This window comes from Orycteropus afer, unplaced genomic scaffold, assembly GCF_000298275.1.
Source record: "Orycteropus afer afer isolate SDZICR_OR568_19922 unplaced genomic scaffold, OryAfe1.0 scaffold00285, whole genome shotgun sequence".
Classification (NCBI taxonomy): domain Eukaryota; kingdom Metazoa; phylum Chordata; class Mammalia; order Tubulidentata; family Orycteropodidae; genus Orycteropus; species Orycteropus afer.
The window spans coordinates 2,431,413-2,445,788 of record NW_006921872.1 but is presented as its reverse complement, the minus strand read 5'-3'; the positions used below and the strand labels follow the sequence as shown (position 1 = coordinate 2,445,788).

The 14,376-nt window shown below is 37.3% G+C and overlaps 1 protein-coding gene across 1 annotated transcript in view; it reads left to right on the top strand.

Moving 5' to 3' along the window:
• The window catches only part of ACO1 (aconitase 1), a 46,221-nt gene that overhangs the window by 5,426 nt on the left and 26,419 nt on the right, over positions 1–14,376 (top strand). Inside the window, exons 4-7 of the mRNA XM_007950700.2 lie at positions 6,533–6,602; positions 6,729–6,912; positions 7,846–7,985; positions 10,050–10,221. Of these exons, the coding sequence (XP_007948891.1) occupies positions 6,533–6,602; positions 6,729–6,912; positions 7,846–7,985; positions 10,050–10,221 (566 nt within the window). The remainder of the gene's footprint in view (positions 1–6,532; positions 6,603–6,728; positions 6,913–7,845; positions 7,986–10,049; positions 10,222–14,376) is intronic.

The window sequence follows — 14,376 nt, the reverse complement described above, 5'->3', positions numbered from 1 at the left end:
AGCTATTCTCCGCTCAAGGGCAAGGTTCAGAGTCTCTTCTGTCATCCACTTTGGTCTTCTCTTCTTTTCTTGTCTTTTTAGTGATCTCTTGCTGATTCAAAATGGCCAAAACCATTTATTACATGTAGCATTTATAATCCTGTCCCATTGAAGAGATGACTATCTAAATTCGTAGAGATTGAATCTAGCAGTAATGGTCAATTTTCCTGACTCAGTTTATTTTAGTGAGCTTTTCTCCCTAAATACCATTTTCCAAAAGTCTTTGCTTTAAATTAGTAGTATTGGGAGTTTCTCTTTGGGTTAAAATGGCAGCAATATATTAAACTTTGTGATATGTTCCCCATCTCCTTTAAGATATACAAAAAAGGCATAGAAAGAAAAAAAGGCATTAAAAATTTGTAACAATGGAATCCAGGTGAAGCTCTCATTGATTTGGCAGGGCCTGGAAGAAGTGATGGTGAGGTTAAAATTGAGACAAAAAGCAATCAGTAGGTTTTGCCCTTTGAATCAAAATCATATAGACAGGAAATGAGGTAGTAGAAACTCTACCATTTGTCATTCTCTGCTAAAAGCAGGGTTTGCCCCAACCAAAATAACAAAGATTTCAGTGTAAAGACAGGTGTAAATATCAGCAGTTGCTGTATAACAAACAACCCTAAAGCCTCAATAGCAGTCAACAGCAAGCATCTGTTTCTTACACATCTATGCATTGAATAGGAGGTCGGCTGATTTAGGATGAAGGCAGGTGGGCAGCTTCATGCTGCAGCAGCTGGGTCAACTTTGCTTTCTACTGCCCTGCACATCTGCAGGTCAGCTGGTACAGCACTATTCTGTTTGTATGTATTTTATATTGAAAGAGAAAGCGGTTATCTGGTGATCACAGAGGCTCAAGAGAGCAAGTGGAAACATGCAGTATCTCTAAGGCATAGCTCAAGGCTGGTGCAGGATCACCTGTAGTTCACATTGCCATTCACCAAAGCAAGTCACATAGCCAAGCCCATAGTCAAAGGGTAAAGAAGTATACTCTATCTTTTCTGGAAGGAACTACAAGGTTACACAGCAAGGGTTTGGATACAGGGCAGTTGATGAGGCACTAGGAGGCTGGTATCTTTACCTGGAAGTATGACTTGACAAAGTTATCAGCTGTCAGTGGAGAAAGAAATAACCGTTGCATATACAAACCTGGGAAAATAAACTTTTTGGTAGAGTAGGCAGTTTATATGAATTAAAGCATTAATGTTAGAAAAGTGAAATCATGAAAACAATTTAGAGGAAAATAAAAGTATGTATGTCTCAAATGTCATGATTGGGAAGCATTTTCTACATTTAAAAATGGGGAGTTGTGTTATTTTTAACAAAAACAGAAAAGATCTGTAACATAACAACTTCAAAGATAATAATAGCAAGACCTAGAAAAATATTTGCAACAAATATGAGAGTTAGCATCCTTAATATATAAAAAGTCTGTGTAATTCATTTAGAAAAATGGTATCACCCAACAGATAAATGGATAAAGGAAAATAAACATTTTGCAATAAAAGTAAATGGACATGGTAAACTGTATATAAAAACCTTTCAATCTTACAAGCAATAAAAAAGTAAATGAATTCTCTGAGATACCATTTTCTCTTATCAACATCATTAAGATTAGATAGTAAACATTATTAATTATAAAGGTGTCGTGAGGGAGACACATTTATATACTGCTAATAGCACTGTAAATTAGAAAAATAAAAGCAATATGTATTACCAAAATAACCAAACCCACTGCCATCGAGTCTATTCCAACTCATAGCACCCCACATTGGGTAAATCTTTATCGAAGTAGATTGCCCAGTCTTACTTCCACAGAGTGGGTGGTGGGTTTGAACCATCAACCTTTTGGTTAGCAGTAAGATGCCTTAGGCACTGTGCTACCAGAACACCTTAATATGTATTAAGAACCTTATCATTTTTCCTACTCTTTGACCTGGAACTTCCAAAAATACCCTTAGTAGGTATCTGAAATTCAGAAAAAACTTTATGGTTGATAATGTTTATTAAAGTATTATTTTTATAAATAATTTTCACTATTATTAGTGAAAAGCTAGAAGCATTCTAAGGGCCCAATACAAGATAATTTTTTATTAAATTATGGCATATCCTTAAAATGACTTTCCAGTTATATTTATAAAGTGCTTGATAACACTTAGAACATGTTCACTTCTTAGCTCAATGAGTGAGAAACTAAATTCCATGTATAGAATGTTCTCAGCTAGATGAAAAGTTGTACGGAGATTAAAAGATTGGAAAGAGAGGTGCCAAACTGCTCGGTGATTATCTCAGGGGCTTTAACTAGTCTTCATTTAGTTTAATAGTAAGAAGCTATCATTTTGAATAATTCAAAGTCATCTAAGAAAATGAAATAAACCACTACAAAAAAAAAAAAAAAAATTTGCTTCCTTTGGAATTTAAAGTTGGTTCCATACAGCTTCAAGAGTAATGTAGAAGAAACTGGTCATTCTCAAATTAATATTGCCAATATCCAAGCCAGATAAATTCAATTTCCTTTGTGCCCTTAATGGCAGTTCTGGTGGCATAGTGTCTAAGGCATTTGACTGCTAACCAGAAGGCTGGTGGTTCAAACCCACCAGCTAGCTACTCCTTGGAAGGAAGGTTGGGTGATCTACTTCCATAGTGAAACCACCTCAGAAACCCAAGGAAGGGTTGCTATGAGTCAGATCCGACTCAATGGTAGTGAGTTAGGTTTGGGTTATTTTTTTGTGCCCTGAGTAGACTGTATTCTTGGAACAAACAGAATAGACACCTGCCGACTCTTCCCTTCCCTTGGGACTCTAAACTCACTTTTAGGCAACATGTCTTCCCCCTCCCCCTATATCACATAAGCTCAATTTGATGTTTTAATTTCAAAGGGAAGAATTAAAAATACACTCACACACATATAAATATTGGCCTACTTGAAGGTAAGAATGTTTCCTAAATTTTTACTTCAGAAGTTATAAAAGTAGCCTCACAAAAACTTCATCTTTCTTGGCAATTCTCATTGGTGTTGATGAGTTTACCTTCATTTTGCTGACCTGGAAGGTGAAAACACTGATAGAGACAAAACTGTATTTGTTTTAATGTCTGTTCCATTGACTCAAAATTTAAAGAGCCCTTGGCTGCTAAGCAGTTAATAAACTAGGTCTCATCGCCAAGTTTGCTGTGATTTTTTTTTTTCAGTTTCATTTTTTTTTTGGACCTTTTTCATTGACACTGTAGCACTGAAAATACTATTATGAAGACAGAGAAGTCCAGAGTGAACTTTGATACAGATTGATATCCAAATCTAGGAAACACTTTTTTTTCCCCCTCTAATTAGAGAGAACATTTCTGTTAGAAGTATTTTCATTGGTAGTGTTTTGTTTTTATTTCTTGAGTTTTGGTTTTGCAATCTGACCTCCCAGTTCCTTTCTTCATTTTTGTAAGGAATTAATGTGGTATGTCTCAGCCCTCATGGAACTGTGTGCTGTGGACTTGTTTCCAGATATGAGTTAGAGAAACTCGGGAAGTATTTTCAGTTCCTTAAATATCTCTAAGCTCTTTGCCTGATTTTAACAATATCAGTTGGCCTCATACCCTCCTTGGAAATACACTGTATGACTAACACATTATTTAAATGTTTCACAAAGTTATCTCAGAAATAACCTTTAATGTTTTTAATCCCAACAAGAATATCCCAATAATTTCTGACCAGATTTCATGTGTGTGAAAACTATCTCCTCTGTAAGTACTCTGTGTGAATTTTTGGAGCACCGTTAAATGTAGTTCTCAGAAACTTTGAACTCTGTCCAAATCTGAATTCAAGTTATGTAACTAAGAAGAAATTTCCTCTTTAGTCTGCAAGGCCATTCACATTTGGAAACTTTATTAAAAGCTCACTCACTAGATTGGGCTAATTTAGGCAAGTTCTGAGTGGTAGAAAAATGCTAATAACTAGAAGTAAGCTAATTGAGCCAACTTTAGCATAAATGATGTTGGGTGTTTTGTTTTGTTTTGTTTTGTTTTCCTTATGAATAAATAGATTTCTACCTGGAGTTACTCTACATTAAAACAGCGTAAACATTTCTGGCTTTTGCTTGTCCTGTGAATATGATGTTTATCTCAAACTGATGTTCCCAGCATTCTCTGGGGTAAACTCTCCCCTTCCAACCCTGCTTCTGCTGTTAGCACCTCTGACATCCTTCTCGGTGTTGGAGGGAAGAGGACAGGGGATAATGTCTAGGAGAGGCCAGAAGTGCTCAAAATATAGCAAGAGGAGAAATGGGGGCATTAGGGATGGGGGTTACATACAATTAAGAATCTCCCCTGTACTGGTGGAAATAATAGAGATGCCTTCTCTTTTTCTTTTTTTTTTTTTTTTTCGTTCTTTAGTTCTTTATTATTATTATTGAATCTAAATATTGTATTTAAGTATACATTCAAGAAACATTAGTTTAGAAGTATGGACACATAATTTAATTTAGTTGGTAAGTGTAGTAAGCACAGATGAGTTGCCTTTTTAATAATAAAGTTCAGAAGAAAGCTTGTAAGAAAGGCCTGGTGATCTACTTCTAAAACATCAACCATTGAAAACCCAGTGGAGCACAGTTCTACATGCATGGTTTGCCATGACTAGGAACTGAGTGATACCTACTTGAGGAACTGTTATGATTGGATTAGTCCATGTGTATAAAGCGCTTAGAGCATGGACGTAATGTTATACTTTAACTGCTACTATTATTATTGTTGCTACTATTACTGCTGCCACCATTTCTGCTTCAAGAGGCAGTATGGTATAGGAATTGAGAGTACTCACTTTGGAGTCAGACTGCTTGGGTTTGAATTCCAGTTCTACAGTTTACTACTTTGTGAACTAGAGCAAATTTCTTTCTTTCTTTTTTTTTTTTTAATGTGATTTGGGTGAAAGTTTATACAACAAATTCATCTTCCATACAGCAGTTCACATACACTTTGTCGCATGACATTGACTGCAGTCTTCCACAGTGTAACAGCTCTCCTCCAACTTTTCCCCATAGCCACCTGTTCTTCACTGTGTCTTTCCCTCCCATACATTCCTGCCCCCTGAGCTGTCTGTCTCCCTGTGCATACACAGCCTTTGTGTTCTCCCATGATTGATCGCTCCAAGAAGTATGTCTACCTAATGTAAATGTTCAGCTCATATGCCTATCTTTTGTTTGGCTGAAAGGCATGGGAGTGGGTTCAGTTCCAGACCTAAAGGGCAGCTAGGGGCCATAGTCTCACGGGTTCTACCAGGCTTTATCAGACCAGCAAGCCTGGTCACTTTCTTTTTGTTCCATATTGTTCTCCCACTCTATCCAGGATCTCCTACATAGATCCCCCTCTGAGTGGTTGACAGTGGTAGCTGGGCACCATCTAGTTCTTCTGGTCTCATAATTATATAGGCTGAGGATCACATGCTGTACTAGGCCCTTGGACTAACTGTTTCCATGCATATTTGGTTTTCTTCATTCTTTGCTCTGGATGAGGAGAGACCCATCGTGGCATCTAGATGGAGTAAATTTCTTAACCTCACTGTTTCTGTTTCCTTTTTTGTAAAATGTAAATATTAGTTACACCTAACTCATACGGTTGTTAGGGAGATTAAATGAAAAAATAAATGTAAAGCATTTAGAATAGTTGCTGGTTCCTAGTAATGTCAGTAAATGTAGCTATTATGTTAATTAATGCAGTCTGACTTGGGTCTTGGCTGTTAATTTTACCATCCTTTCCTGTGCTTGCTCAATCTATGGTATACAATTTTTGAGTACCCTCTGTGTGCTGTACTTGAAGAGTTGTGACTGTGACTTGCTCTATCTTGACTCAAAACATTGGAGTTTCTTTATAAAAATCCGGGAAGAGTTTCTTGATGCCCTTCATTTTCAGTGTCATTTCTGATTAACTGAATTACCTTGAGTGAACCTTAGCATATAATCTGGGGTTTGCAGGTATTCTTAGATGCTACCATCCTCATCGAAACCTCTGTCCCTAGAGGTAGGAAATTGTGATTTTATAAATGACTGGTTCCCTATCTCCCAACATACACAGATTAAAATGTCAGCCCAGACACAGCCCAGCTCAGACAAGTTTCTAACAAGTCCATAGATGAGAAAGGGGTCCAGAAATGAGGTTTTTTGAAAAATGTCTCAGCTCTTATTGTCTTCATATGTCTGAGTCTGTTCCTAAGAATCAGACTTCATGATTAGATTCGTTTTAATGTAAATTGAATTTGTGTTTCCAGCCTACCATGTTTAAAGTTTAAGGCATTGTAGGAATCACTTGAACCAGATAATAATTATTCTGTTTACTTTCTCCACTTAACCCTTCCTTCCTAACATTGGTGAATGGGTTTTCCCACATTTATAAATGAAAAGCATACTACCACCCAGAAAGCCTGCAGCTGCAGTTGTTATTTTGTGTATTCATCACCAATGAAATTACCAGTAACATTTTAAGGCTTAAAATTTATAAATTTAATTTTTCTCTCTGATAGGGCAGACAGTTTGCAGAAGAATCAAGACCTGGAATTTGAAAGAAATAGAGAACGATTTGAGTTTTTAAAGGTATGGACTGAGCTTGGTTCCACTGATTGGTTATGTATGTGGGACATCAGGGAGAGATGCCAAAGAGATAGATGGGGTAGAAGTGCATCAGTTATTCATAGTTTTCTTTCCATTTTTCAATTGTAGTGGGGTTCCCAGGCTTTTTGCAACATGCGGATTATTCCCCCTGGCTCAGGAATCATCCACCAGGTGAATTTGGAATACTTAGCAAGAGTGGCATTTGATAAGGATGGATATTATTATCCAGACAGCCTCGTGGGCACAGATTCACACACTACCATGATCGATGGTTTGGGTGTTCTCGGTTGGGGTGAGTGTTCTTCCAAGTTCCTATTTAGATGCCATTATGTCCTAGTGGCAAATCAGAGAGGTGTGTTTATCTGTTTTGTTCACTGCTCTATTTCCAGTACCTGGAAAAATGCCTCACACCTAGTAGGCACTCAGTGCACCTACTCCTTACTTACTGACTCTCTCATTATCCAACATTTTGCATTTACAATAATAGTAAAAAATCTACTGTCTCTCTGATTATTTTGTGTGTTAACAATGTGCATCTGGCATTAACAAATGCCATGGTGCGAGGCAAGAGTGATACTGGCTACGATGATTAAGGTTATGTGTCATCTTGGCTGGGCCATGATTCTCTGTGGTTTGGCAATTATATAATATAATTGGACAGTTATGGAATGATGTAATTTGGAAGTTATGTAGTGATGTGATATGGCAATTATGTAACAATGTCATCATCCTCCATTTTGTGATCTGATGTGGTCATTCACCATTTTTGCATAATTCTGATTTCATGTTAACAGCTTGGTCTTTGGAACCTAACTATGTCAGTGAAGAGTGGATGTAATTATGTTTTGAAAAATGAACTGGAATAGTGGGTAGGGAAGTTTAGAATTAGTGACAATCACCTGTGGGTGTTTGTTTAAAAATTGAGACTCCTCAACCTCACATTCCATTTTGTGTGGCACTGAGGGAATTCTGATACAGGTGTCTGTTTTGTGTGGTACCAGGGGAATACTGATACAGATATTTGGGAGACCATACTTTGAGAAACAGTCGTTAAACATTCTGTAGATGAAAATAAAGAAAAGATAACTGCTCTTTATAGAAACAACTCTATACTACTAAAACATCGCAGCTGGGCCCATTACTTGTGATGGCACTGAATTTACTCCTGGAGTAAATAATGACAGGAATAATGAAAGCATTGTTCTGACCATGCCATTCATTGCAGGTGTAGGTGGTATTGAAGCTGAAGCTGTCATGCTGGGTCAGCCAATCAGCATGGTGCTTCCTCAGGTGATTGGCTACCGGCTGATGGGCAATCCCCACCCACTGGTAACGTCCACTGACATCGTGCTTACCATTACCAAGGTAACGACATGCTGCCTCTTCGGTGGCATTGAAAAGTCCAATGACAAAGAGAAGAAATGCATGATGGAGTCTCTTCTTGGTTTCTGTGTCTCTAGAAATGCTAGGAAACTGTGATGATTATTTTTAAAGAAGTGTAGATAAAGGGAATATATTCTGTGATTAAGTCTTAGATGATTTTGTTCATTTTTGTCCCTCTGTTGCTACGTGGATCTTTTTCTGAAAAAAATTTTAATTACAAAATAATTCATATATACAAAAATTGAAATTACTTAAGTATTTACTTATTCTTTAAATTTAATAGATATTAACATTTGGACTTATTTGCTTTAGAGCTCTTGCTCTCTGTTTATTTTTTAAGAAATAAAATGTAATATTTCAGGCTAATGCCATTCTTTCTATTCCTGGAAATATCACTATTCTGAGGTTGTGAGACTCACTCCCATGTATGTGTTTATACTTTAACTACATTTTTTCCACACAGTTCTTCCTTAAATGTAAATAGCAAATTAGTTCCATGAATAATGTTTGGGTTTTTTTTTTAAGTCTCTTCTCTGTATTATGTTACATTATCATAGCAGATATTTCTCCAAGCTGGAAAATACTGTTGCTGTTTTTTTCTTTTTCTTTAGCTCTTATAAGAAATAGTCATTTTTTGTAATTTGCTTGCTTTACAAAAAGAAAGCAATTCCATTTTTGAGGACTATTGAAAAAGTGATTTATTTGTATTATTATAGACATAATTTTTCCAGGTTATGTAGTTCAGAGACTTGAGGTCTTTTTGATGGATGCTATAATGTTAAAGGACCAAAAAAAAAAGTTTGTCTTTGATTTGATCCTGTGGAATTCAGTATTGGATTTATTTGAACACTCTGGCTCACTACAAACGGCTATGCGCTGTCCTTCAAAAGTGGGATAATAAGACTTGCCCACAAAATTTGGCAGAGTCTGACATGAGGAAAAAATGCTGTCCTTGTGGTTGTCCACAGTTCATTAGACTGGCCTCATGGCAGGCAAGGTCAGTCATTTGCCCAGTCCTGGCTGATGGCTTGTATGGAAAAGATGTGGGGATTCAGACTTTTTGGGCCTTTTGGCCACATTTTACTTGTACTTAAAACACACACAGCAAAACCAGTTCCTGTCAAATCAGGTATGACTCACGGAAACCTCATCTGTGTTAGAGCAGAACTGTACTTCATAGTGTTTTGTTTGTTTGTTTGTTTTGCTGAAACAATGGAATTAAATCCTTGATATCAAGTTATCTTCATAAAGTAGATAAACACAGTTAAAATCCCCAGTGAGTTCTGAAGCTTTTAAATGCTCTGAAATATCAGTAAAAATAATTAAGTAAAGACTTACTGTCCGAAGTAATTTTAATTGTTTATTTACCAAAAGAAACTATTCTTTAGGCAACATCGTCAAGTTTCATAGTTTAGGAACATAGATCAGTGACAACTTTCACAGAACTCAATCCAAAGAAATTCTTTCCGTTCCAGAATCATGTACTTATTCAACTAGTTTGAGTAATAATTTATTTAAGTTGAAAGAGTTTATTTAATTTTTAGCACTTCTAGAAACTTCTGATGATGTCATTAGAGAGAGAAAGAGATGTTTATCATTTTGAAAAACTTTTATTGTTATTTGTGTTTTGAGCGTTACTTTTTTTTCTTTTTTTATAAAAGCTATTTTGATATAATTTTATATTTACACAAGTGTTGGTGCCCATAATAGCACAAAGAGTTCCTATATTTCTTTCCCCCAGCTTCCTGTTAACATCTTACAATACAGTGATGCATTATCAAAACTAACAAATTCACATGTAGTGATAGTATGATGCTAAACTACAGACTTCACAAAGTTTTTTCAGTAACATTCCTTTTCTTTCCAAGATCCGACTAAGGATACCACGTTGCATTTAGTTGGTATTACTTTTTAGGCGTTATTTTCAAAAATACTAAAATAAGTACTGAGCTAATATGTTGTTTGTGTTTACTCATAGGGCTAATTTATGAGTTGTGAAGTTTGGCTTTTAAGTGTCTCAAACTTTTCTTTTGTTTCTCTACTTAGCATCTCCGCCAGGTTGGGGTAGTAGGCAAATTTGTCGAGTTTTTTGGACCAGGAGTAGTCCAGTTGTCCATTGCTGACCGAGCTACTATTGCCAATATGTGTCCAGAGTATGGAGCAACTGCTGCCTTTTTCCCAGTTGATGAAGTTAGTATCAAGTACCTGGTGCAGACAGGTAAGTGCAGGACCATAAAAGCAAAAAGCCTTTTGTAAAAGATTTGTAGAACAGCTAGAAGCAGAGCACTGCCTTCTGCCTCTACCCCCCAGAGTGCACCAGGTCATATTTACACATCCTGTTTTCACACTGGAGTCGGAAGAGTTGTTGGGATTCAAAAAGGTATGAGATAGGACAGTAGAGCCAGTAGAAAGATCCCAAGTACTCTGGAAGCCTAGATATTTACACTGCTCTCTTGTACTAGCTGGTTACAAGTTAATATTAAACTGGTGATCTTAATAACATGTCTATGGAGCACCCATTATGTGCCAGGCATTTGATATGTGTTTGTTCTTAACTGTCTCTGCAGATCTGTGGGGTAGAATGAATAAGTAGTAATAAGTAGCTAATAAGTAGTACCACCACTCATCTATCAGTTTATCATACTGTGGTAACTTGAGTGTTGCTGTGAGGCTGGAGGCTATGCCACTGGTATTTCAAATACCAGCAGGGTCATCCCTGGTGGATAGGTTTCAGTGGAGCTTCCAGACTGGGAAGAAGCGTAGGGCCATCTACTTCTGAAAAAATTGGCCAGTGAAAACCTTGTGAATAGCAGTGAAACACAATCTAATATATTACTGGAAGACTTTATAAATAGCCCAGAAACATTGTCTGATATAGTGCTGGAAGATGAGCCCCTCAGGTTGGGAGGCCCTTAAAATATGACTGGGAAAGAGCTACCTCCTCAAACTAGAGTTGACCTTAATGACATAGATGCAGTAGCTTGTGAGACCTCCATTTCCTCATGGGGCACAACTCAGAATGGGAAGAAACAGCTGCAAATGTCCATTAATAATTGGAATGGGGAATTTAGGAAGTGTCAATCTAGGAAAATTGGAAGTTGTCAACAATTAAATGGAATGCCTAAAGATTGATATCCTAGGCATTAGTAAGCTGAAATGGATTGGTATTGGTCATTTTGAATCTGACAGTCATATGGTCTACTACACCAAGAATGACAAACTGAAGAGGAATGGTGTTGCATTCATTGTCAAAAAGAATGTTTCGAAATCTGTGCTAAAGTACAATGTTGTCAGTGATGGTAATAGACTTTGTTTACAAGGAAGACCAGTTGATACTACTATTATTCAGATGTACACACCAACCACTAAAGCCAAAGATGAAGAAATTTAAGATTTTTACCAACTTCTGCAGTCTGAAATTGACCAAACATACAATCAAGACATATTATTACTGGTGATTGGAATGTGAAAGTTAGAAACAAAGCAGAATCGTTGGTAGTTGGAAAATAAGCCCTTGGTGATAGAAATGATACCAGAGATCAAATGATAGAATTTTGCAAGAGCAATGACTTATTCATTGCTTTTTTCAACAACATAAAAGGCAGCTGTACACGTGAACCTCACCAAATGGAATACACAGGAATCAGATTGACTGCATCTGTGGAAAGAGGCAACAGAGAAGCTCAGTATCTTCGATCAAAACAAGACCAGGAGCTGACTGTGAAACAGATCAGCAATTGCTTCTATGCAAGTTCAAGTTTATGCTGAAGAAAAAACAAGTCCACGAGAACCAAAATACAGCATTGATTATAACCCACCTGAGTTTAGAGACCTTAAGAATAGACTTGATGCACTGAACACCAGTGACCAAAAACCAGATGCATTGTGGGATGACATGAATTGTGGGATGACATCCTAATTGTAGGATGTTCATCAAACAAGAAGAAAACAAAACATCATTAAAAGAACAGGAGAGTAAGAAAAGACCAAAAGGGATGTCAGAAGAGACTCTGAAACTTGCTCTTAAACACAGAATCACTAATGCAAATGGAATATATGATAAAAGAAATGAACAGAAGATTTCAAAGGGCAGCTTGAGAAGACAAAGTATTGTAATGAAATGTGCAAAGACCTGGAGTTAGAAAAGCAAAATGGAACACAGTTGGCATTTCTCAAGCTGAAAGAACTGAAGAATAAATCCAAGCTTCAAGTTGCAATACGGAAGGATTCTACGGGCAAAATATTCAATGATGAAGGAAGCATCAAAAGAAGATGGAAGGAATACACAGAGTCACTGTACCAAAAAGAATTGGTGGATATTCAGTTATTTCAGAAGGTAGCATATGATCAAAAAACAATGGTATTGAAGAGAGAAGTTGAAGCTGCCCTGAGGTATTGGTGAAAAACGAGGCTCCAGGAATTGACGGAATACCCATTGAGATGTTTCAACAAACAGGTTCAGTGCTGACGGTAGTTACTTGTTTATGCCAAGAAATTTGGAAGACAGCTAGCTACCTGGCCAACTGACTAGAAGAAATTAGTATTTGTCCCCATTTGAAAGAAAGGTGCTCCAATAGAATGTGGAAATTATCTTACAACATCATTAATACCAACTCAAGTAAAATCTTGCTGAGGATTATTCCAAAACAGTTGCAACAGTATATTGACAGGGAAGTTCCAGAAATTCCAGCTGGATTCAGAAGAGAACATGGAATGACGGATGTCATTGCTGATACCAGGTGGATCTTGGCTGAAAGCAAAGACTGCCAGAAAGATGTTTACCTGTGTTGTGTTGACTATGCAAAAGCATTTGACTGTGTGGATCATAACAAATTATGGACAAAATTGCAAAGAAAGTGAATTCCAGAACACTTAGTTGTGCTCATGAGGAGCCTGTACATAGACCAAGAGGCAGTCATGTGAACAGAACAAGGGGATACTGCAAGATTTAAAATCAGGTAGGGAGTGAATCAGGGTTGTATCCTTTCACCATACTTATTCAACCTGTATGCTGAGCAAATAATCTGAGAAGCTGGACTATATGAAGAAGAACGTGGCATCAGGAATGGAGGAAGACTCAGTAACAGCCTGCTGTATGCAGATGACACAACCTTGCTTGCTGAAAGTGAGGATGACTTGAAGCACTTTCTGATGAAGATCAAAGACTATACAGCCTTCAGTATCGATTATACCTCAACATAAAACAAAAATCTTCACAACTGAACCAATAAGCAGCATTACAATATGGAGAAAAGAATGTTGTCAGGGATTTCATTTTCCTTGGATCCACAGTCAACACCCGTGAAAGCAGCAGTCAAGAAATCAGATGTCATATTGCACTGGGCAGATGTCCCGCAAAAGATCTCTTTAAAGTATTGAAAAGCAAAGACGTCACTTTGAAAACTTAGGTGCGCCTAACCCAAGCCATGGTATTTTTATTTGCCTCATATGCATGTGAAAGCTGAACAATGAATAAGGAAGACTGAAGAAGAGTTGATGCCTTTGAATTATGGTGTTGGTGAAGAATACTGAAAATAGCACAGACTGCCAGAAGAACAAACATCTGTCCTGGGAGAAATGCGGTCCAAAGGCACCTTTGAAGTGAGAATGGCCAGAATTTGTCTCACCTCGTTTGGTGATGTTGTTAGAAGGAACCATTCCCTGGAGAAAGATATCATGCTTGGTAAAGTGAGGGTCATGGAAAGTAGAGGGTCATGGAGAAAGGGAAGTGTCAAGATCAATTGACACAGTGGCTTCAATGATGGGCTCAAGTATAGCAAGGATTATGAGAATGGTGCATGACCAGGCAGTGTTGTGCTCTGTTGCACACAGGGTTGCTATGAGTCAGAGCTGACTGAACAGCACCTAACAACAACAATAAGTTGTAAAGCCAGAATCTAGATCCAGGTCATCTAACTGCATATAGGGGCCCTGATGGGATGGGTGAAAAATATGGAAGAGAACCTCAAATTTCTGAAAAAACAGACATACTGGACCAATTAGGACTGGAGGGCTACTCAAGGCTATTGCCCTGAGATAATCTTTAAACCTTGAACCAAAACTAGCTCCTGAGGTCACCTTTTAGCTAAGTAACAGACGGCTTGCAAAATAATGAATGTCACCTATGAGTACTGTGCTCCTTTAGAAAATCATCTATATGAGACCAAGTAGTCAACAATTACTTTAAAACAAAGATGAGAATGTATGGGAGCAGGAAAACTAGATTAATGGAAATGGAACAACCAGAAAGGAAGTACTGAGAATGTTCATACATTGTGAAGAATGTAAACAATGTCACTGAACAATTTGTGTAGAAATTGTTGAATGGGAACCTATACTGCTTGTAACCTGTAACCCTTCACTGAAAACTCAG